The sequence below is a fragment of the Bombina bombina genome, chromosome 2 (genome assembly GCF_027579735.1).
Source record: "Bombina bombina isolate aBomBom1 chromosome 2, aBomBom1.pri, whole genome shotgun sequence".
Lineage (NCBI taxonomy): Eukaryota > Metazoa > Chordata > Amphibia > Anura > Bombinatoridae > Bombina > Bombina bombina.
The window spans coordinates 745,607,881-745,632,951 of NC_069500.1; the positions used below are offsets into that span (position 1 = coordinate 745,607,881).

Consider the following 25,071-nt stretch of genomic DNA (forward strand, 5'->3'; position numbering starts at 1 on the left):
GTGGCGGACATAGTGAATAAGGAGTGGGAGAAGCCCGGCATACCTTTTTGTTCCCCCTCCTATATTTAAGAAATTATTTCCTATGGTCGACCCCAGAAAGGACTTATGGCAGACAGTCCCTAAGGTCGAGGGGGCAGTTTCTACACTAGCCAAGCGCACTACTATTCCTATCGAGGATAATTGTGCTTTCAAAGATCCTATGGATAAAAAATTGGAGGGTTTGCTTAAAGATTTTTGTACAGCAAGGTTACCTCCTGCAACCTATTTCGTGCATTATTCCTGTCACTACAGCAGCGTGGTTCTGGTTCGAAGAACTAGAAAAGTCTCTCAGTAGAGAGACTCCGTATGAGGAGGTTATGGACAGGGTTCACGCACTTAAGTTGGCTAATTCCTTTATTTTAGATGCCGCTTTGCAGTTAGCTAGATTAGCGGCAAAAAATTCTGGGTTTGCAATTGTGGCGCGCAGAGCGCTCTGGCTAAAGTCTTGGTCAGCGGATGTATCTTCCAAGACAAAATTGCTTAATATCCCTTTCAAGGGTAAAACTCTTTTTGGGCCAGAATTGAAAGAGATTATCTCAGACATTACTGGGGGTAAGGGCCACGCCCTCCCACAAGATAGGCCTTTCAAGGCCAAGAATAAGTCTAATCTTCGTTCCTTTCGCAATTTCAGGAACGGACCGGCCTCCAACTCTGCAGCCTCTAGACAAGAGGGTAATGCTTCGCAAACCAAACCAGCTTGGAAACCGATGCAAGGCTGGAACAAGGGTAAGCAGGCCAAGAAACCTGCTGCTGCTAACAAGACAGCATGAAGGAGTAGCCCCCGATCCGGGACCGGATCTAGTAGGGGGCAGATTCTCTCTCTTCGCTCAGGCTTGGGCAAGAGATGTTCAGGATCCCTGGGCACTAGAAATAGTTTCTCAGGGTTATCTTCTGGAATTCAAGGAACTACCCCTAAGGGGAAGGTTCCACATGTCTCACTTATCCTCAAACCAAATAAAGAGACAGGCATTCTTACATTGTGTAGAAGACCTGTTAAAAATGGGAGTGATACACCCAGTTCCAACCGTGGAACAAGGAATGGGGTTTTACTCAAATCTGTTTGTGGTTCCCAAAAAAGAGGGAACTTTCAGACCAATTCTGGATTTAAAGTTACTAAACAAATTTCTCAGAGTACCATCGTTCAAAATGGAAACCATTCGAACGATTTTACCTACAATCCAGGAGGGTCAATTTATGACTACCGTGGATCTAAAGTATGCGTATCTACATATTCCTATCCACAAAGATCATCATCAGTTCCTAAGGTTCGCCTTTCTGGACAAACATTACCAGTTTGTGGCTCTCCCATTTGGGCTAGCCACTGCTCCAAGGATTTTCACAAAGGTACTCGGGTCCCTTCTAGCGGTTCTAAGACCAAGGGGCATTGCAGTGGCACCTTACTTGGACGACATTCTGATACAAGCGTCGTCTCTTTCAAAGGCAAAGGCTCACACAGACATCGTTCTGGCCTTTCTCAGATCTCACGGATGGAAAGTGAACATAGAAAAAAGTTCCCTGTCTCCGTCGACAAGAGTTCCTTTCTTGGGGACAATAATAGATTCTTTAGAAATGAAGATTTTCCTGACAGATGTCAGAAAGTCGAAACTTCTAAACGCTTGTCAAGTTCTTCACTCTGTTCCACGTCCTTCCATAGCTCAGTGCATGGAAGTAGTAGGGTTGATGGTTGCAGCAATGGACATAGTTCCTTTTGCGCAAATTCATCTAAGACCATTACAACTGTGCATGCTGAAACAGTGGAACGGGGACTATACAGACTTGTCTCCAGCGATTCAAGTAGATCAGAAGACCAGAGATTCACTCGGTTGGTGGCTAACCCAGGATCACCTGTCCCAGGGAATGAGCTTCCTCAGACCAGAGTGGGTCATTGTCACGACCGACGCCAGTCTAGTGGGCTGGGGTGCGGTCTGGGACTCCCTGAAAGCTCAGGGGCTATGGTCTCGGGAAGAGTCTCTTCTCCCGATAAACATTCTGGAACTGAGAGCGATATTCAATACTCTCAGGGCTTGGCCTCAACTAGCAAAGGCCAGATTCATAAGATTCCAATCAGACAACATGACGACTGTTGCTTACATCAACCATCAGGGGGGAACAAGGAGTTCCCTGGCGATGAGAGAAGTGACCAAAATCATAAAATGGGCGGAGGATCACTCCTGCCACCTATCTGCGATCCACATCCCAGGAGTGGAAAACTGGGAGGCGGATTATCTGAGTCGTCAGACATTCCATCCGGGGGAGTGGGAACTCCACCCGGAGATATTTGCTCAGTTGACTCAATTATGGGGCATTCCAGACATGGATCTGATGGCGTCTCGTCAGAACTTCAAGGTTCCTTGCTACGGGTCCAGATCCAGGGATCCCAAGGCGACTCTAGTGGATGCATTAGTAGCGCCTTGGACCTTCAACCTAGCTTATGTGTTTCCTCTCATTCCCAGGCTGGTAGCCAGGATCAAGCAGGAGAGGGCCTCTGTGATCTTGATAGCTCCTGCGTGGCCATGCAGGACTTGGTATGCAGACCTGGTGAATATGTCATCGGCTCCACCATGGAAGCTACCTTTGAGACAGGATCTTCTAGTACAGGGTCCATTCGAACATCCAAATCTAGTTTCCCTCCAGCTGACGGCTTGGAAATTGAACGCTTGATTTTATCTAAGCGTGGGTTTTCGGATTCTGTGATAGATACTCTGGTACTAGCCAGAAAACCTGTAACTAGAAAAATTTTCCATAAAATATGGAAAAGATATATCTGTTGGTGTGAATCCAAGGGATTCTCATGGAGTAAGATCAAAATTCCTAGGATCCTTTCTTTTCTTCAAGAAGGTTTGGATAAGGGATTATCAGCGAGTTCTCTAAAGGGACAGATTTCTGCTTTATCTGTCTTGTTACACAAACGACTGGCAGCTGTGCCAGATGTTCAAGCTTTTGTTCAGGCTTTGGTCAGGATCAAGCCTGTTTACAGACCTTTGACTCCTCCCTGGAGTCTGAATTTAGTTCTTTCAGTTCTTCAAGGGGTTCCGTTTGAACCTCTACATTCCATAGATATCGAGATGTTATCTTGGAGCGTTCTGTTTTTGGTTGCTATTTCTTCTGCTGGAAGAGTTATCTGCTCTGCAGTGTAATCCGCCCTATCTGGTGTTCCATTCAGATAAGGTTGTTTTGCGTACTAAACCTGGTTTCCTCCCAAGGGTTGTTTCCAACAGGAATGTTAACCAGGAAATAGTTGTGCCTTCTTTGTGTCCGAATCCAGTTTCAAAGAAGGAACGTTTGTTGCACAATTTGGATGTGGTTCGTGCTTTGAAGTTCTATTTAGAAGCAACAAGGGATTTCAGACAAACGTCTTCTCTGTTGTTTATTCTGGCAAGAGGAGAGGTCAAAAGGCTACTGCTGGCTCTCTTTCCTTTTGGCTGAAAAGCATCATCCGATTGGCTTGCGAGACTGCCGGACGGCAGCCTCCTGAACGCATCACAGATCACTCTGCTGGGGCTGTGGCTTCCACATGGGCCTTCGGGAACGAGGCTTCTGTTGATCAGATATGTGGGGCAGCGACTTGGTCTTCCCTGCACACTTTTGCCAAATTCTACAAATTTGATACTTTTGCTTCTTCGGAGGCTATTTTTGGGAGAAAGGTTTTGCAGGCCGTGGACCGGACACACCAATGTTGGAGAAAACAGAATTTATGCTTACCTGATAAATTACTTTCTCCAACGGTGTGTCCGGTCCACGGCCCGCCCTGGTTTTTTAATCAGGTTTGATGAATTTCTTTCTTTAACTACAGTCACCACGGCACCTTATGGTTTCTCCTTTTTTTTTTCTCCTGTCCATCGGTCGAATGACTGGGGTGGGCGGAGCCTAGGAGGGACTATATGGACAGCTTTTGCTGTGCTCTTTGCCATTTCCTGTTGGGGAAGAGAATATTCCCACAAGTTATGGATGACGCCGTGGACCGGACACACCGTTGGAGAAAGTAATTTATCAGGTAAGCATAAAGTCTGTTTTTAAGCAAGTGCATTACCAGCTGATGATATAACTGACCACCCTGCTTAAATTTTAGTCACTATTGAGCTAAATTTGCTGCTATTAAAAATGTTCAATTTTTATTTCACAAATTATTATTAAATACATTTGTTAAATTATGCAATTTAATTTGTGCTTTGGGTATCAGAAAATTATATACTATTAGAAAATATTACACTTCACAATGCCACCAGCTGGCAAAATGTCCTGTGAAGAGCACTGAATATAATTTTGTGTGATGAGCCCTATGAGTGCAGTTTGTATTTGGTTATTTTCTTGTTTTGGTTGTGAATGCTACTAATCCTTTTGTTTCCTAATCACTCTAGTTCTTAATTTTATTATAGTATGTCAATCCTTTGCTTTTATTTTTTACTCCAGCTAATTGTTTTCAATAATCTATTTCATATCAAGGCAAATGATTTTACAAACTTTTATTTTTAGTTATTTTATTGTCTCTAATATAAATGATAGTATTTTCACAGTACATTTTGATGATTTTTTTGAGTGGCTCTTAATCTTGGCTTGTTGTCTGTGGATGACACCTGTTTTGATGTTCTGTGCGTCAGTGTTCACATACTGTGACAGTCTTATTATACCATCTCTGGACGTTTGGTAATCAGACTTTGGAAGTGGTTATTTGGAAGGAAAATTAGTTGGTACACGGTGCACTGTTAAAAGTGGGCAATTTAATTATATACTGTTACTTCTCAATAGGATCCTGCTGTGCAGATAGGCTCCAATAGTAGCTTGTTGTCACACCGGGATCATGTCCTGTCTTCTCAGACGTTCAAACCTCTGTTGTTCTTTCAGTATGAAATTTCTCATGACTGGAAAACTGTAACAAAGATGTTGTGGTGTGTGTGTGTGTGGTTTTTTTTTTTTTTTTTTGTTTAGTTTTTTTTTTTTTTCTTTCAAACTTTGAAAGCAAACAGAGTTAATACTGTGAAATATAACTCCTATATTAAAAGGACAGTCAACACCAGAATTGTTGTTTTAAAAGATAGATAATCCCTTAATTACCCATTCCCCAGTTTTGCATAACCAACAGTTATTATACACATTTTACCTCTGTAATTACCTTGTACCTAAGCCTCTGCAGACTGCCCCCTTATTTCAGTTCTTTTAACAGACTTGCATTTTAGCCAATCAGTGCTCACTCCTTGGTAAATTCATGTACATGAGCTCAATGTTATCTATATGAAACACATGAACTAATGCCCTCTAGTGGTGAAAAACTGTCAAAATGCATTTAGATTAGAGGCGGCCTTCAAATTGGCATATGAACCTCCTCGGTTTAGCTTTCAACTAAGAATACCAATAGAAAAATAGCTAAATTGGAAAGTTGTTTAAAATCACATGCCCTATTTGAATTATGAAAGTTTTTTTTTTTTTTGGGGGGGGACGACTTGACTGTCCCTTTAAGGACAGGGCTTGATAAATACTGGGAACCATAACATTTTAGAAATGTACCCTGGTGGCGCCCAATTAACCCCTTAATGACCACAGCACTTTTCCATTTTCTGTCCGTTTGGGACCAAGGCTATTTTTACATTTCTGCTGTGTTTGTGTTCAGCTGTAATTTTCCTCTTACTCATTTACTGTACCCACACATATTATATACCGTTTTTCTCTTTCTAAAGATACCATTATTTTCATCATATCTTATAATTTACTATAAAAAATTATAAAATATGAGGAAAAAATAGAAAAAAACACACTTTTTCTAACTTTGACCCCCAAAATCTATTGCACATCTACAACCACCAAAAAACACCCATGCTAAAAAGTTTCTAAATTTTGTCCAGAGTTTAGAAATACCCAATGTTTACTTGTTCTTTGCTTTTTTTTGCAAGTTATAGGGCCATAAATATAAGTAGCACTTTGCTATTTCCAAACCATTTTTTTTTTTCAAAATTAGCGCTAGTTACATTGGGACACTGATATCTTTCAGGAATCCCTGAATATCAATTAACATGTATATAATTTTTTTAGTAGACATCCCAAAGTATTGATCTAGGCCCATTTTGGTATATTTCATGCCACCATTTCACCGCCAAATGCGATCAAATACAAAAAATCGTTCACTTTTTCACAAATTTTTTCACAAACATTTGGTTTCTCACTGAAATTATTTACAAACAGCTTGTGCAATTATGGCATAAATGGTTGAAAAATCTTCTCTGGGATCCCCTTTGTTCAGAAATAGCAGACATATATGGCTTTGGCGTTGCTTTTTGGTAATTAGAAGGCCGCAAAATGCCGCTGCGCACCACACCTGTATTATGCCCAGCAGTGCAGGGGTTAATTAGGGAGCTTGTATGGAGCTTGTAGGGTTAATTTTAGCTTTAGTGTAGTAGACAACCCAAAGTATTGATCTAGGCCCATTTTGGTATATTTCATGCCACCATTTCACCGCCAAATGCGATCAAATAAAAAAAAACGTTCCCTTTTTCACAAACTTTAGGTTTCTCACTGAAATTATTTACAAACAGCTTGTGCAATTATGGCACAAATGGTTGTAAATGCTTCTCTGGGATCCCCTTTGTTCATAAATAGCAGACATATATGGCTTTGGTGTTGCTTTTTGGTAATTAGAAGGCCGCAAAATGCCACTGCGCACAACACGTGAATTATGCCCAGCAGTGAAGGGGTTAATTAGGTAGCTTGTAGAGAGCTTGCAGGGTTAATTTTTAGCTTTAGTGTAGAGCTCAGCCTCCCACCTGAAACATCAGACCCCCTGATCCCTCCCAAACAGCTCCCTTCCCTCCCCCACCCCACAATTGTCCCCGCCATCTTAAGTACTGGCAGAAACTCTGCCAGTACTAAAATAAAAGGTATATTTGGGCTTTTTAGTGTGGTTTTTTTTTTAGCATATTTACATATGCTGCTGTGAAGGATTCTCCCTTAGCCCCCAACCTCACTGATTCCCACCAAACAGCTGTCTAACCCTCCCCCTCTGCCTTAATGGGCGCCATCTTGGGAACTGGCAGCTGTCTGCCAGTACCCAGTTAAGAAAAAAGTGTTGTTGTTTGTTTACAAAAAATCCCTTTTTCTGTAGTGTAGCTTCTCCCCCCACCCAAGACCAACCCTCCACCACTCCAAAATCACTTTGTTTATTATTTTATTTATATGTTAGTGCCCTTTTGCCCCACATATGTATTTAAACTTTTCTGTAGTATAGCAGTTCCCACCCGCTCCCGCCCCGTGCACGCGCCCGCCGCCCCCCCCGTGCGCGTGCACGCGTCCCCCGTCGGCTCCACCCCGATCCCGCCCCCCTCTACCTTAAACAGCTCACCGATGGCCGCCCACCCGCCTCCCAAGTCGGCTCCCACCCACCAACGATACCGGCCATCGATGTCCGGTGCAGAGAGGGCCACAGAGTGGCTCTCTCTGCATCGGATGGCCATGTAATGTTATTGCAGGATGCCTCCATATCGAGGCATCACTGCAATAACCGGAAAGCAGCTGGAAGCGATCAGGATCGCTTCCAGCTGCTTTCCACACCGAGGACGTGCAGGGTACGTCCTCAGGCGTTAACTGCCTTTTTTTTGAGGACGTACCCTGCACGTCCTCGGTCATTAAGGGGTTAATGTTTCCCAATCCTGTCCATTATCACATATGATGGTATTTCTGCAAACAGTAGAATAGAGGCTCCTATACGCAGATCAAAGTTAAATAACTATATCAAAAGGACCCTATTTATATCAGAATAACCCCTTCTTGTTACTATAGATTTTAGGAGAGAGAAATAAAACACTACGTATTGTTTTTAACCTTGTTTATTTAAAAAAAGGCATTTCACACTTTTTGTTGCAAGTTTCTGATGTCATGCTGGGCCTTCTGAAAAAAGGATACATCCTACATTTAGCCACCAATCAGCAAGCACTTCCCAGGTGCTGAACCAAAAAAGGGCTGGCTCGATAGCTTACATTCTTGCTTTTTCAAATCAAGATCTCAAGAGAATGAAGAAAAATTGATAATGGGAGTAAATTAGAAAGTTGCTTAAAATTCCATGCCATGCACTATCTGAATCATGAAAGAAAAACATTTGGGTTCAGCATCCCTTTTAATTGTATAACCTTCCTTTAATACTTTGAACTCCAGCTTTTTTGTGGGGGGGTTTACCATTTTTTTCTCTACAACTCTGGGCTCTAAGCATCCCTTTTGTGTGCAGTTTCTTTTAATTTTGTAATGTAACATAATGCAGTACTCCTATTTAAAAAAGATTTTATGGCACAGGACATGCAGGTCTCTGTAGAACTTGTGATTGTTGTATAGATGATATTGTGATGTTAGCAGCTTTATAAATTAATTGGAAACTTGATAATAGCAATATAGGAGTTTTAAATTAGACCATACTGGAACAAAAAATGTAATCGATGTTCATATGCTGTAACAAGAATCCTAGAAATAGAATAATGGCAATGACCTAAACTTAAATTTATTGTGGGATGTCTAATGCTTTGTGTATGTGACTTTAGGTAAAAATGTGTTAATCATGTTGGTTTGTGTTACCCCACCACACACACACATATCACACATGGTTTATCTCAACTCAAGCTCTGTGTACATTTTTTTTTTTTTTTTTTTTTTTTTTTTTTTTTTTTTTAATGTTAGGGGCTAGAGAATGTAAATTTCTAAAATCAGCATAGTTGGCTGATTGCTGCTATGCGACAAATAGCTATTTAAATTCACACAAAAAGCAAATAAAATCAATTAGCATATTAGTTCAAATACAACAAGGAAGGATATAATGTATGCAGTTTTAGTCTCTATTGGCAACATGATGTGCAATTATTTTAAAAGCCCTGGGGGGCATTATGCACATTCTGTTCTAACACATTTAATGACGCATTAAAAGTCAATTAAAAAAAAAAAAAAAACTTTCTTGACCTGCTTTAATGATTGTTGCTAAACACAGGTTAAATGGTGATGGAAGTCAATAGTGTGCTCAAGCATACTGTTGCAATGCATTGGGTGTTTTTTTGTGTGCGTTTTAATGCTGATCTGTTGTAGCTGTAATACAGTGTACACGTGTGTGTGTGTGTGTGTGTGTGTAATTAAAAAAAAAAAAAAAGTTTTGTTTATAGAATGTTTGTTTGGAATTTGTGCCCAATGTTTCTTTTTTTTTTTCTCTCGTAGATCTCACAATTCGGTGTAGTTTCTCCTTTAATGATAATGTAGCAGAGCTATACCAGGTTAAAATAGAGGAGGATAAAACTGATTTGATGATGGCTGAATAAAATAAAATTAAGTTGCCTTAAGAAGTACAAACGTTTAATGTTTCTTCTGTTATGTGTGATCAGTCCACGGGTCATCATTACTTCTGGGATATAACTCCTCCCCAACAGGAAATGCAAGAGGATTCACCCAGCAGAGCTGCATATAGCTCCTCCCCTCTACGTCAGTCCCAGTCATTCTCTTGCACCCAACGACTAGATAGGATGTGTGAGAGGACTATGGTGATTATACTTAGTTTTTATGACTTCAATCAAAAGTTTGTTATTTTACAATAGCACCGGAGCGTGTTATTACTTCTCTGGCAGAGTTTGAGGAAGAATCTACCAGAGTTTTTTACTATGATTTTAACCGGAGTAGTTAAGATCATATTGCTGTTCTCGGCCATCTGAGGGAGGTAAAAGCTTCAGATCAGGGGACAGCGGGCAGATGAATCTGCATTGAGGTATGTAGCAGTTTTTATTTTCTGAATGGAATTGATGAGAAAATCCTGCCATACCGTTATAATGACATGTATGTATACACTTCAGTATTCTGGGGATGGTATTTCACCGGAACTACTCTGTTAAAAGTCACTAATCCTTTTAATAAGTATTTATCATGTTAAACGTTTTTGCTGGAATGTAGAATCGTTTACATTTCTGAGGTACTGAGTGAATAAATATTTGGGCATTATTTTCCACTTGGCAGTTGTTTGGTTTTAATTGTGACAGTTTCGTTTCTCTTCACTGCTGTGTGTGAGGGGGAGGGGCCGTTTTTGGCGCTCTTTGCTACGCATCAAAAAATTCCAGTCAGTTACTCTTATTTCCTGCATGATCCGGTTCATCTCTGACAGATCTCAGGGGTCTTCAAACTTCTTTGGAGGGAGGTAGATTCTCTCAGCAGAGCTGTGAGAATTTTATATTGACTGTGAATAAAAACGTTGCTCTGTAATTTTTATGTCAAATTTAATTATTGTTATTTTTCTAATGGGAACAAACCTTTGCTAAAAGTTGTGTTGTTTTAAAGTTTGATGCTATAACTGTTTTTCAGTTCATTATTTCAACTGTCATTTAATCGTTTAGTACCTCTTTGAGGCACAGTACGTTTTTGCTAAAAAAGATTATAACCAAGTTGCAAGTTTATTGCTAGTGTGTTAAACATGTCTGACTCAGAGGAAGATATCTGTGTCATTTGTTCCAATGCCAAGGTGGAGCCCAATAGAAATTTATGTACTAACTGTATTGATGCTACTTTAAATAAAAGTCAATCTGTACAATTTGAACAAATTTCACCAAACAGCGAGGGGAGAGTTATGCCGACTAACTCGCCTCACGCGGCAGTACCTGCATCTCCCGCCCGGGAGGTGCGTGATATTATGGCGCCTAGTACATCTGGGCGGCCATTACAGATAACATTACAAGATATGGCTACTGTTATGACTGAAGTTTTGTCTAAATTACCAGAACTAAGAGGCAAGCGTGATCACTCTGGGGTGAGAACAGAGTGCGCTGACAATACTAGGGCCATGTCTGATACTGCGTCACAGCTTGCAGAGCATGAGGACGGAGAGCTTCATTCTGTAGGTGACGGTTCTGATCCAAACAGATTGGATTCAGATATTTCAAATTTTAAATTTTAAATTGGAGAACCTCCGTGTATTACTAGGGGAGGTCTTAGCAGCTCTCAATGATTGTAACACCGTTGCAATACCAGAGAAACTGTGTAGGTTGGATAAATACTTTGCGGTACCGGCGAGTACTGACGTTTTTCCTATACCTAAGAGACTAACTGAAATTGTTACTAAGGAGTGGATAGACCCGGTGTGCCGTTCTCACCCCCTCCAATATTTAGAAAGATGTTTCCAATAGACACCACCACTCGGGACTTATGGCAAACGGTCCCTAAGGTGGAGGGAGCAGTTTCTACTTTAGCTAAGCGTACCACTATCCCGGTGGAGGATAGCTGTGCTTTTTCAGATCCAATGGATAAAAAATTAGAGGGTTACCTTAAGAAAATGTTTGTTCAACAAGGTTTTATATTGCAACCCCTTGCATGTATCGCGCCGATTACGGCTGCGGCAGCATTTTGGATTGAGTCTCTGGAAGAGAACCTTAGTTCATCTACGCTAGACGACATTACGGACAGGCTTAGAGTCCTTAAACTAGCTAATTCATTCATTTCGGAGGCCGTAGTACATTTAACCAAACTTACGGCTAAGAACTCAGGATTCGCCATACAGGCACGTAGGGCGCTGTGGCTAAAATCCTGGTCAGCTGATGTTACTTCTAAGTCCAAATTACTTAATATACCTTTCAAGGGGCAGTCTTTATTTGGGCCCGGTTTGAAAGAAATTATCGCTGACATTACAGGAGGTAAGGGCCACGCCCTACCTCAAGACAAAGCCAAAGCTAAGGCTAGACAGTCTAATTTTCGTCCCTTTCGGAATTTCAAGACAGGAGCAGCATCAACCTCCACTGCACCAAAACAGGAGGGAGCTGTTGCTCGTTACAGGCAAGGCTGGAAGCCTAACCAGTCCTGGAACAAGAGCAAGCAGGCCAGGAAACCTGCTGCTGCCCCAAAGACAGCATGAACCGAGAGCCCCCGATCCGGGACCGGATCTAGTGGGGGGCAGACTTTCTCTCTTCGCCCAGGCCTGGGCAAGAGATGTTCAGGATCCCTGGGCGCTAGAGATCATATCTCAGGGATACCTTCTAGACTTCAAATTATCTCCCCCAAGAGGGAGATTTCATCTGTCAAGGTTGTCAACAAACCAGATAAAGAAAGAAGCGTTTCTACGCTGTGTACAAGATCTGTTATTAATGGGAGTGATCCATCCGGTTCCGCGGTCGGAACAAGGACAAGGGTTCTACTCAAACCTGTTTGTGGTTCCCAAAAAAGAGGGAACTTTCAGGCCAATCTTAGATTTAAAGATTCTAAACAAATTCCTAAGAGTTCCATCGTTCAAAATGGAAACTATTCGGACAATCTTACCCATGATCCAAAAGGGTCAGTACATGACCACAGTGGATTTAAAAGATGCTTACCTTCACATACCGATTCACAAAGATCATCACCGGTATCTAAGGTTTGCCTTCTTAGACAGGCACTACCAGTTTGTAGCTCTTCCATTCGGATTGGCTACGGCTCCAAGAATCTTCACAAAGGTTCTGGGTGCCCTTCTGGCGGTACTAAGACCGCAAGGGATTTCGGTAGCTCCGTACCTAGACGACATTCTAATACAAGCTTCAAGCTTTCAAACTGCCAAGTCTCATACAGAGTTAGTTCTGGCATTTCTAAGGTCGCATGGATGGAAAGTGAACGAAAAGAAGAGTTCTCTTTTTCCTCTCACAAGAGTTCCATTCTTGGGGACTCTTATAGATTCTGTAGAAATGAAGATTTACCTGACAGAAGACAGGTTAACAAAGCTTCAAAATGCATGCCGTGTCCTTCATTCCATTCAACACCCGTCAGTAGCTCAATGCATGGAGGTGATCGGCTTAATGGTAGCGGCAATGGACATAGTACCTTTTGCACGCCTACACCTCAGACCGCTGCAATTGTGCATGCTAAATCAGTGGAATGGGGATTACTCAGATTTGTCCCCTACTCTGAATCTGAATCAAGAGACCAGAAATTCTCTTCTATGGTGGCTTTATCGGCCACACCTGTCCAGGGGGATGCCATTCAGCAGGCCAGAATGGACAATTGTAACAACAGACGCCAGCCTACTAGGTTGGGGCGCTGTCTGGAATTCTCTGAAGGCTCAGGGACTATGGAATCAGGAGGAGAGTCTCCTTCCAATAAACATCCTGGAATTGAGAGCAGTTCTCAATGCCCTTCTGGCTTGGCCCCAATTAACAACTCGGGGGTTCATCAGGTTTCAGTCGGACAACATCACGACTGTAGCTTACATCAACCATCAGGGAGGGACAAGAAGCTCCCTAGCAATGATGGAAGTATCAAAGATAATTCGCTGGGCAGAGTCTCACTCTTGCCACCTGTCAGCAATCCACATCCCGGGAGTGGAGAACTGGGAGGCGGATTTCTTGAGTCGCCAGACTTTTCATCCGGGGGAGTGGGAACTTCATCCGGAGGTCTTTGCCCAAATACTTCGACGTTGGGGCAAACCAGAGATAGATCTCATGGCGTCTCGCCAGAACGCCAAACTTCCTCTCTACGGGTCCAGATCCAGGGATCCGGGAGCGGTTCTGATAGATGCTTTGACAGCACCTTGGAACTTCGGGATGGCTTATGTGTTTCCACCCTTCCCGCTGCTTCCTCGATTGATTGCCAAAATCAAACAGGAGAGAGCATCAGTGATTCTAATAGCGCCTGCATGGCCACGCAGGACTTGGTATGCAGATCTAGTGGACATGTCATCCTGTCCGCCTTGGTCTCTACCTCTAAGACAGGACCTTCTGATACAGGGTCCATTCAAACATCAAAATCTAACTTCTCTGAAGCTGACTGCTTGGAAATTGAACGCTTGATTTTATCAAAACGTGGTTTTTCTGAGTCGGTTATTGATACCCTGATACAGGCTAGGAAGCCTGTTACCAGAAGGATTTACCATAAAATATGGCGTAAATACCTATACTGGTGCGAATCCAAAGGTTACTCCTGGAGTAAGGTTAGGATCGCTAGGATATTGTCCTTTCTACAAGAAGGTTTAGAAAAGGATTTATCAGCTAGTTCATTAAAGGGACAGATTTCAGCTCTGTCCATCTTGTTACACAGGCGTCTGTCAGAAAATCCAGACGTCCAGGCCTTTTGTCAGGCTTTAGCTAGGATCAAGCCTGTGTTTAAAGCTGTTGCTCCGCCATGGAGTTTAAACTTAGTTCTTAACGTTTTACAGGGTGTTCCGTTTGAACCCCTTCATTCCATTGATATAAAATTGTTATCTTGGAAAGTTCTGTTTTTAATGGCTATTTCCTCGGCTCGAAGAGTCTCTGAGTTATCAGCCTTACATTGTGATTCTCCTTATCTGATTTTTCACTCAGACAAGGTAGTTCTGCGTACTAAACCTGGGTTCTTACCTAAGGTAGTCACTAACAGGAATATCAATCAAGAGATTGTTGTTCCATCCTTGTGTCCAAATCCTTCTTCAAAGAAGGAACGTCTTCTACACAATCTGGATGTAGTTCGTGCCCTCAAGTTCTACTTGCAGGCAACTAAAGATTTTCGCCAAACTTCTTCCCTGTTTGTCGTTTATTCTGGACAGAGGAGAGGTCAAAAAGCTTCTGCTACCTCTCTCTCTTTTTGGCTTCGTAGCATAATACGTTTAGCCTATGAGACTGCTGGACAGCAGCCTCCTGAAAGAATTACAGCTCACTCCACTAGAGCTGTGGCTTCCACTTGGGCCTTTAAGAATGAGGCCTCTGTTGAACAGATTTGCAAGGCTGCAACTTGGTCTTCGCTTCATACTTTTTCCAAATTTTACAAATTTTACACTTTTGCTTCTTCGGAGGCTATTTTTGGGAGAAAGGTTCTTCAGGCAGTGGTTCCTTCTGTATAATGAGCCTGCCTATCCCTCCCGTCATCCGTGTACTTTTGCTTTGGTATTGGTATCCCAGAAGTAATGATGACCCGTGGACTGATCACACATAACAGAAGAAAACATAATTTATGCTTACCTGATAAATTCCTTTCTTCTGTTGTGTGATCAGTCCACGGCCCGCCCTGTTTTAAGGCAGGTAAATATCTTTTAAATTATACTCCAGTCACCACTTCACCCTTGGTTACTCCTTTCTCGTTGATTCTTGGTCGAATGACTGGGACTGACGTAGAGGGGAGGAGCTATATGCAGCTCTGCTGGGTGAATCCTCTTGCATTTCCTGTTGGGGAGGAGTTATATCCCAGAAGTAATGATGACCCGTGGACTGATCACACAACAGAAGAAAGGAATTTATCAGGTAAGCATAAATTATGTTTTTTACTATACATTAAAAAGTCTCAAGGGACATTAAACCCAAATATTTTCTTTCATGATTCAGATAGAGAATACAATTTTAAAAAAACTTTCCAATTTACTTGTATTATCTAAATTGCTTCATTCTTTAGATATCCATTGTTGAAGAAATAGCAATGCTTTCTAAATCGTAAAAGAAAAAATATGGTTTTCTTGTCCTTTTAACGTCTCATTTCAAATCATGTTGAATTTTTGTGCCAAGGAATGTGTACAATGTAACTCAGTCTTCTATGCAATCTTTAATTTTCAGAGAACGTGATGGGGAGACTTTTTTTTTTTTTTTTTTTTTTTTGTTTTTTTTCTTCTTCTAACTATATACCAATAATTTTAAAAAGTAATAGCAAGCTATCATGCTTTTTATCTGTGTGCAGAATTCATTTAGATTCATGCATCATTTTTGAGTTTGCATGGATTATGTGTACAAGCTTTCAAAAGGAAAAATGTTGAAATATATCTCTATCCAATAGCGCACTCCAAAGGATATTATAGGGACGTATGAAAAAGTAGATGAAGACACACACTGGATACACTCCACCTACTATCGCTATGTCTGTATATTGAATATAATAATTTTTAATAAAATACATTGGTATGACTGGAAAACTGAACAATTGAAATCTAGAACAAGTTTTAGTGATACAACTGCTATGCTGTTAACGTGTCGTGTAGTTTTTTTTTTTTTTAAAAACTAGACAGACATGTCGTTTTTTTTTTTTTGTGTTATTTTTTAATAGAAATATACAATACAGTCTAGACCCTTATGTCTATTAACTTGCTCCATGTAGAGGCTGCAACAAAAGCACTTGTGGAATGAGCGCGGTTTAATTTGTAGCATTATTATTATTATTATATAGTTTGTGGTTTTTTTTTTTGTTTGATTTTTAAACACATTGATTTTTAACTAGAGTAAGTTCTTTTAAGCACATTGTTCTCTAGGCTGTAGTTTTTTTTTTTTTTGCCTATAAACTATAGTAATTGCATGTGTACCAGAATGGATTCTAGCTTACTGCTCCTCTACTCCCTTTATAGGTTGATTGAGGAATGCCAGTCCCCTGCTCCCAGCTCACCATCAAAGAAGATCTCCCCTGCCAAACGCAAGCAGTACTACATCAACAGGGCCATCCGCAACTCAGATCTAACTCCACGAGCCAAGGGACGCAAAAGCCTCCGTCGTCTAGAGAACAGTGAGACCAAGGAAGGGGGTGTCCCTATAAAATATAGGGCTCCCCTCTTTTTTTTAAATATATCAGCAGCATCTCCCAAAGCCTTTCCTTGGCTAAGCTGTATATGTGACCATTCTGCAGTGGCACTAGTAGAAAATTATAGTGCTAATGAATTTTAAATAGTAGTAAATGGATTTCATATTAGATGTGTAAAATAATGGAATTGGTTTATTAATAAATTCAGGTTTTAGATAAATGCTTATGAAAGTGGGGGGGAAGCTATCGAGGCATATTTTCCTATAAAAAAAAAAATCGTTTTTTTTTTTTTTTCTCATCACCCCCTTGATATTAATCAGCTCGTTACCTGATGACTCTGCTTGAGAGGGAGGAGTGTGTCACTGAAGAAGGAGAGGCTTGTCCTTGCGCAACTCCCAGCATATTCACTGAGGCTTGTAACAATGAAACCTATGTGGAGGTAAGAGGTTAATAACCAGGTGTCTCACCAATGAAAATACGAGCTCTGAACAGTCGTTTTACTATTGTCATAGCCTGACTTTATGGGGCACACAACACTAAATTGGGAAAACGTGTATCTTGTATTTAATTTATTTTTAAAAGGATAATAGACTGAAACCCCCTTTGGCTAAAAATATTCTGCTGAATGAACTTCAATGAGTAGTTTAGGTTTTGCGACATATAAGAAAAGAAGAGGCTTGAGCTACAAGTTGGCTTTTATATCCTGCCTTATTATGAAAGGTGGTGTTTTTTTTTTTTTTTGTTTTTTTTTCTTTCATGTGCTGGCTCTTATATAGTAAATCTTTTACAATTTATAGAGATGTAACTCTTTATTTGCTGTGTAATTTTTTTATATTTAATTTATTTTTCCTGGTCTTAAAAGTTGAGCTCTTGATAGTTGTGAATTATCTTGATGCTCTTAGAATAAATTGATTCTCGGAGGTGGGTGAATTATATACAGCAACTTGATGATGAATGATAACAATAGGCACTGTTTGTACTTTCTCTATGTCTAACAGAGACTAAGTGTTCCCAAGAAAATGAGAGATAGAGATTTATATATATAAGTTGCCATCTATAGAATTGGATTGGTTCTGCTTCTGTAGGGATCTCAGCCTTTGTTCTGCAAACTAACATACAGTATATATTTGGAGTCCATTTTTAATGTTTAAGCTAACAACTTCTGATGTGCTTTGGTCAGGGTACCATCTTAGAAGTAGGCACACAGCTAACTCGTACTGTATCTGATACAAGATACTGCTTTTTTCACAAGATATGGAACGATTTTATGAATCGCTCTGGGGAGGAGCAAGAGAAGGTCCTTCTGTATCTGGAGCAGGAAATGAGGAGCCCAAGAGAGAGGGCTAACAATCGACGAGACAAGAGGACAGGTACCAGGGGGATGAGAATGTTCTGGTGTACAAAGGCTCACACTTTATCTTGAGCAGATGTTACACTGTGCATTGTCCCTGTGTCTCATTGCTTCATAGCAACTTGCCTGCATGTTCAGAGTGATTAAACTCAAACTCCTTTCATACTCTGTTCATCTTTTTATTTCCTCTTAATAGAATTTTTAGTTTAATTTTGACTTTTTTTTTTTTCTTTTGATGTTTCTTTTTACTCCTGAACTTTGCTAATTGAAATAAACAATTGAGTAACAAATTTCCAAAAATCCCACATCTCTAAACACTGTCCTTTTGTTCTTCTATTGCAATTCAGAGCATCCTGCATACACCCCTGAAGAGTGTTATCAGCGAATAAACCGCAGTTTGCGAGGTATCCTCAGAAGACGGCATATACCAATGGTAAGTAATATTCCTTCGCCTTGGACTAAGGGGTCAATCACAAAAAGCCTTTTAAATGATTTATCTACAATTATTATTATTTGTAGAACACCAACTACAATAACCTTTTTTTTTTATAGACTGCTCTCTGGAAAATCATATTTTGTGATTCAAATAGGGCATGTAATTTTAAACCACTTTACTTTTATCACCAATTTTGCTTTGTTCTCTTGGTATTCTTAGTTGGAAGCTAAACCTAGAAGGTTCATATGCTAATTTCTTAGACCTTGATGGCCGCCTCTAATCTGAATGCATTTTGACAGTTTTTCACCACTAGAGCGATGTTAGTTTGTGTATGTCTTATAGATAACATTGAGCTCACACACTTGAAGTTACCTAGGAGGCAGGCAAAAATTACCCATCACTAAAAGGATTTAATCCCTTCCACTTCCTGATTCCTCTGTTTTAATTGTTGATGTCACAGGAGGAGGTGAAAGTGTGAGGTTCTTTAGATTTCTTCATTGAAAGTGGTGCTCAAACTGCTGTTATCACCTTTTAGAGGACCGAGAAATGGGCAGAGGGGCGTAGAGGAGCTGGGCAGAGGGGCGTAGAGGAGCACCATAGGAAGCGAAAGTATTTCTGCAGTAGTTTCTAACTAGCCTGGCACAGGTGTCGCTGGGACTGGTCTTGCAGCCTCCTTTTGTTGACCTTGTCAGGTTACATCCTATGCAAGATCTAGAGTCATTGTCCCAGCTTACTTAGATGTGCTCTTCTACTGGACACTGGATATTCTAGAAAACGCAAGGAACAAAGGTTGCCACATAGTGTAAGCTTGTTAAGTCCAAATATATGACATTCAAAGAATTTAAAGGACTCGCGCTTTGTGATGACACCAAAAACAATGGTGCAATAAGCATAGGTTAGTAACTCCTGTCTCCAGCCGACAGGCACTCCAGTGAGCTGCTTCCTGTATATAGTGTACTGCAACTGGCTGTTTTCTGTATTCTGTTCCCTTTGGCAAATGTCCAGCTGGTAGTGAAGCAGGGGGTTCTACAAGAGATATACTCAAACCATGCATACAAAATGCATTATTAGACCACCACTGCATAAAGAAATACTGGAGCCATCAACTGTAAAATGTTTTTTTGCAATGCATTTCCCGTCTGCTGACTGTTTGCTTGATCAGGCATAAAAAAAACAGTTTGCGCTCTTTAAATAGCCAGTAAAAGATACTACACTCCTGTGTGGAATCATTCATGTGTGGTGTGTCATCAAGGTGTTACTATATAACAGCCAATCTTAATATATCTTATAAAACCTCAAAGTGCTATTATATAGCAACCAATAAAAATACGTCTTATAAAACACATAATATACATTAACAAATAATTTTAAAAAATGTACTCCCAAAGGCCCGTACAAAGATGTTTTAAAATAATTTGGAGATATTCAAAAATTGCTCTAAATTTAAAAAGGAAAAAAATGTACATGTTGTATACACTACTATAAAATAAACATTGAAATAATCCTCTCTGTGTAAAATGATATATTTTCCTCCAACAACCACAACTGAAAAAAAAACTAAATGTTTTTGTAAGGAGTGAATGAAGAGACATTAAAGTGAAGGTAAAGTTACCTTAGTCTCTTTCCAGTATTCCGTTTATGGAGTCAAATAAATATAGGTTTCATTCATCATTTTTTTTAGCTCTGCGTATAAACCAAGTTTTAAGGCAATTTATTAAACATTTTTAGTCAACCAAAAAAAAAAAATATATATATATATTACCTATTGATCACGTTTTTTAATTCTCCTATTGAAATGTAGGCCGTTAGGCGACAGTCACTAGACGTCATTCGCCCACTTATTCAAGAGCGCATGCGCAATACAATTTTCTGTGCGCTCCCATTTTGCACATGCGTTCTATATTTAGGTAGGAATCCCTTAATACGTGGTCGGCAGCATTGGAGTGTAGCGCATGCGCAGTTTAATTCCGAAACATGAACGCGCTGTTGAGAGTGGGTGGGACCGCTCAAGACGTCACAGCTGGCAGAACAGGGAAGTAGGGCTTAAGAGAAGTCGGCCGCCAAACGGTGAGGAAATGTGAAATATATTTTTACCAATTAAATATAACAGTAATGGAAAAAAAAACTTGGGAAATACATTAAGGTACTATTGAGAAATGGTTGGTTAGCTGAAATACCGGATAACTTTACCTTCACTTTAATAACAAAAAAAATAGAAATATTTTTAAAAAAATTGAAATATAACAAAAAATAGAAATGTAATTTAAAGTGATATGTGGTGTGGAAAAAAATACTGTTGGGGGATGCAGATGATGGTGTATGATGAGAGAAAAAATACTGTTGTATGATGCAAATAGTGTGTGATAGATAATTTAAAAAAAATAATTACATTTTTAATGTAATGAGTTATGTGGCGAGGGAAAAAAAAAAAAAAAACGGTGTTGTGCAAATACAGGCATACTTCCATTTTATTGCACTTTTTTTTTTTTACAAATTGAAAGTTTATGGCAACCCTGTGCTGAGCAAGTCTAGCAGCATATATATATAATACACATGAGCACACCTATATTTACACACCACCAGCTAAAAAACATTGACTCACTGAAGCCTTAATAAATAAAAAGAGAAGTGCTCAACCTAAGAAAACAATAGCATATCAGTTTGTTCTATGGCTAGTTACCACCCAAGGTGCAGCCTCATTTTGCTCAACATGTGCCTTTCACAGAGAAGAACTTTATTTTAGTATATCAGTCTGATCCTGACTAAACCATGCAGTCCAATGCCAAAATGCCAGTAATACCTCTCTCTGAACGAGAGAAACGGCAATACCCCAGATGTACATTTAAGCCTAGTGTGGGCCTCGTCTGTGAGCTGAAGCCTTAGTTGAAGGTTAGTAATTTTTAGCATTGAAGTATTTTTTATTATGCCATTTTCATTTGGGGTTTTTTTTAGACTATGGTATAGTGTAAACATACAGCCATATGCAAAAGTTTAGGCACCCCTGACAATTTCCATGATTTTCATTTATACATAATTGGGTGTTTTGGATCAGCAATTTAATTTTGATCTATCAAATAACTGAAGGACACAGTAATATTTCATTAGTGAAATTAGGTTTGTTGGATTAACAGAAAATGTGCAATATGCATCAAAACGAAAGTAGACAGGTACATAAATTTGGGCACCCTTGTCATTTTGTTGATTTGAATACCTGTAACTACCTAACACTGATTAATTGGAACACACATTTGGTTTGGTGAGCCCATTAAGCCTTGAATTTGAAGTTGTTGTTCTCTTTGACTCTCTCCTCTGAAGAGTGGCAACATAGGGGCCTCAAAACAACTCTCGAATGACCTGAAAACAAAGATTGTTTAACATTATGGTTTAGGGGAAGGCTGCAAAAAGCTATTGCAGAGATTTAAGCTGTCAGTGTCCACTGTGAGGAACCTAGTGAAGAAATGGAAGACCACAGGCACAGTTCTTGTTAAGGCCAGAAGTAAAATATCGGAAAGGCAAAGGATGGTGATAACGGTCAAAAACAGCCCACAGACCACCTCCAAAGACCTACAACATCAACTTGCTGCAGATGGTGTAACTGCATCGTTCAACAAATCAGCGTATGGGAGAGTGATGCGGATGAAGCCTTTTCTGCACACACGCCACAAACTGAGTCGCTTGAGGTATGCAAACGCACATTTGGACAAGCCAGCTTCATTTTGGAAGAAGGAGCTGTGGACTGATGACACAAAGATTGAGTTATTTGGTCATAACAAGGGGAGTTATGCATGGCGGCAAAAGAACACAGCATTCCAAGACAAACTCTTTCTAGCCACAGTAAAATTTAGTGGATGTTCCATCATGCTGTGGGGTTGTGTGGCCAGTGCCGGTACTGGGAATCTTGTTAAAGTTGAGGGTTGCATGGATTCCACTCAATATTGGCAGATACTTGAGAATAATGTATAGGAATCAGTCACAAAGTCGAAGTTACCCTGGTGCTGGATATTTCAACAAGACAACCAAAAACACTGCTCAAAATCTACTCTGGCATTTATGCAGAGGAACAAGTACAATGTTCTGGAATGGCCATCCCAGTCCCCAGACCTGAATATCATTGAAAATCTGTGGGGTGATTTGTAGCAGGCTGTCCATGCTCGGCAACCATCAAACCTAACTGAACTGGAGATTTCTGGATGAAGGTATTTTGGACCAGTCCTCCTTGCAAGACACTCATTACAGGCTGTAGGAAGCGTCTAGAGGCTGTTATTTCTGCTAAAGGAGGCTCTAATAAATATTATTGTGATATTTCTGTTGGAGTGCCCAAATTTATGCACCTGTCTAATTTCGTTTTGATGCATATTGCACATTTTCTGTTAATCCAATAAACCTCATTTCACTACTGACATATTACTGTGTCGTTCAGTTATTTGATGGATCAAAATTAAATTGCTGATCCAAACACCCAATGTGACATACCCTTACACAGCCCTCAGGCTTCTTAGCTGGTACATTAGTTTTTGTACATCAGGGCTTAGGGGGACATGTATCCTTTTATTATGCACACTCATGTAACCGTATTATAATTAAATCTTAGAGTTGTTTACCCAGAGTTTTTCTGTGGGGTACTTGTTTATCTCTGTAGATGACACTGCATGGCTTATTTTTGTACAGTTCTGTCATGTCGGACATCAGTGGCTATCGCTGTGTTCTAAGGTCAGGTTTAGTGCAGCACAGTTTGTCTCGTCGGTCCATTAAATAACTATAGTGTGTAGCACTTCGGTCTCACAAAGCTTAAAAAAAAAAAATGTGCATGCTTAGTACTTCCGCTCCCTCCTCTTTCCCTCAGAGCAGCCATGGCCACTATTGTATGCACTATACTGTACTGCTGCTCCGTTTTACTTATTAAACGAGGGGGTAAAGAACCATGCATCAAGAACATTATTCTGTGTCATTTACACTGATTTTATATATTTAATTTGTTAAATTTACATCATACATTTTTCCAACAGAAGTCTTTGTGTGTTTTAATGTATAGAAATTTGGAATGTGAACTCGGAGTACTTGTGTCTTATCTGCAAATCTGTTTGTGTTTTCTCCGTTCTGTTGCTGTCTTCTTATTGGTACATTTTGGAACAGACCAGCACTGTCCCATCTCCTAGTATTTATTCTGACCCTTTTAGAGGGGAGATCAGGGAATGTTTTCAATCACTTTTGGATTGCGTGTGTTTTGCAAACATGTGTTTCTTTCCTCCTGCGTAACTATTGAAATGGATTATTGAATACTGGCATTGTGAATTGGTTACAAAGTAGAAAAAGACTAAGCTTAGAAATCTGACTCTGTCTGGTGCTACCCCTTTAAATAGTTACAAAAAAGAAAGAGGAAAGAGATTGGTTTATAGCACTGTGCTTTAAACTCCTCCTTTCCTTTCTTTCATGTAATTAGCAAGAGTCCATGAGCTAGTGACGTATGGGATATACATTCCTACCAGGAGGGGCAAAGTTTCCCAAACCTTAAAATGCCTATAAATACACCCCTCACCACACCCACAATTCAGTTTTACAAACTTTGCCTCCTATGGAGGTGGTGAAGTAAGTTTGTGCTAGATTCTACGTTGATATGCGCTCCGCAGCAGGTTGGAGCCCGGTTTTCCTCTCAGCGTGCAGTGAATGTCAGAGGGATGTGAGGAGAGTATTGCCTATTTCTTCTGTTAAGTGTGATCAGTCCACGGGTCATCATTACTTGTGGGATATTAACTGCTCCCCTACAGGAAGTGCAAGAGGATTCACCCAGCAGAGTTGCTATATAGCTCCTCCCCTCTACGTCACCCCCAGTCATTCTCTTGCACCCAACGACTAGATAGGATGTGTGAGAGGACTATGGTGATATATTTAGTTTTTATATCTTCAATCAAAAGTTTGTTATTTTATAATAGCACCGGAGTGTGTTATTCCTTCTCTGGTAGAATTTGAAGAAGAATCTACCTGAGTTTTTCTATGATTTTAGCCGGAGTAGTTAAGATCATATTGCTGTTTCTCGGCCATCTGAGGAGTGAGGTAAACTTCAGATCAGGGGACAGCAGGCAGATTAATCTGCAAAGAGGTATGTAGCAGTTTATTATTTTCTGACATGGAATTGATGAGAAAATCCTGCCATACCGTTATAATGTAAACTCAGCCTTGAATGCAGTAGATGTAGCTGATATCAGGCTGTCATGTATGTATATTTTACACTTCAGTTTTCTGGGAAATGGTACTTCTCTGGCTTTTAAACTGTATACATAGTCTTAACCTATTTTGCAGGGACTTGCAATAGGTTTTAAATGACAATTAATTATTGAGGTAAAATGTTTTTTTGCTGGCATGTAAAAACGTTTTTTTCTCTGAGGTACTGGGTGAAAAAATGTTTTGGGCACTTTTTTTCCACTTGGCAATAGTTTTGATTTAAATTAGAGCAGTTCACTGATCTCTCTCACTGTTATGTGTGTGGGGGAGGGGCCATTTTGGTGCTTTCACTATGCATCAGAAAAACTCAGTCAGAGGTTCATTTTCTTCCTGCATGATCCGGTTCATCTCTACAGAGTTCAGGGATCTCAAGAGTCTTTTTTGAGGGAAGTAATCATACAGCAGAGCTGTGCTGATTGTATTGACTGTGATATAAAAAACGTTTATTTGTGTATTTTTTTTTCTGCTGCCTGGGTTAGTTATCATTTGCTGAGGGGAACAATCCTTTGCTAAAACTGTATATTCTGACAAAGATTGATGCTATAACTTAATTATTTTATCTGTTATAATATTTTTCTGTGCTTCTTAAAGGCACAGTTCGTTTTCA

General features: G+C 40.1%; 1 protein-coding gene across 2 annotated transcripts in view; it reads left to right on the forward strand.

Annotated features, from left to right (window-relative positions):
• Positions 1–25,071, forward strand: part of R3HDM4 (R3H domain containing 4) — a 100,272-nt gene that overhangs the window by 12,903 nt on the left and 62,298 nt on the right. For both annotated transcript variants that reach the window (XM_053702825.1, XM_053702826.1), the window contains exons 2-5: positions 16,289–16,443; positions 16,779–16,897; positions 17,711–17,828; positions 18,157–18,242. In XM_053702825.1, coding sequence (XP_053558800.1) covers positions 16,289–16,443; positions 16,779–16,897; positions 17,711–17,828; positions 18,157–18,242 — 478 coding nt within the window. The remainder of the gene's footprint in view (positions 1–16,288; positions 16,444–16,778; positions 16,898–17,710; positions 17,829–18,156; positions 18,243–25,071) is intronic.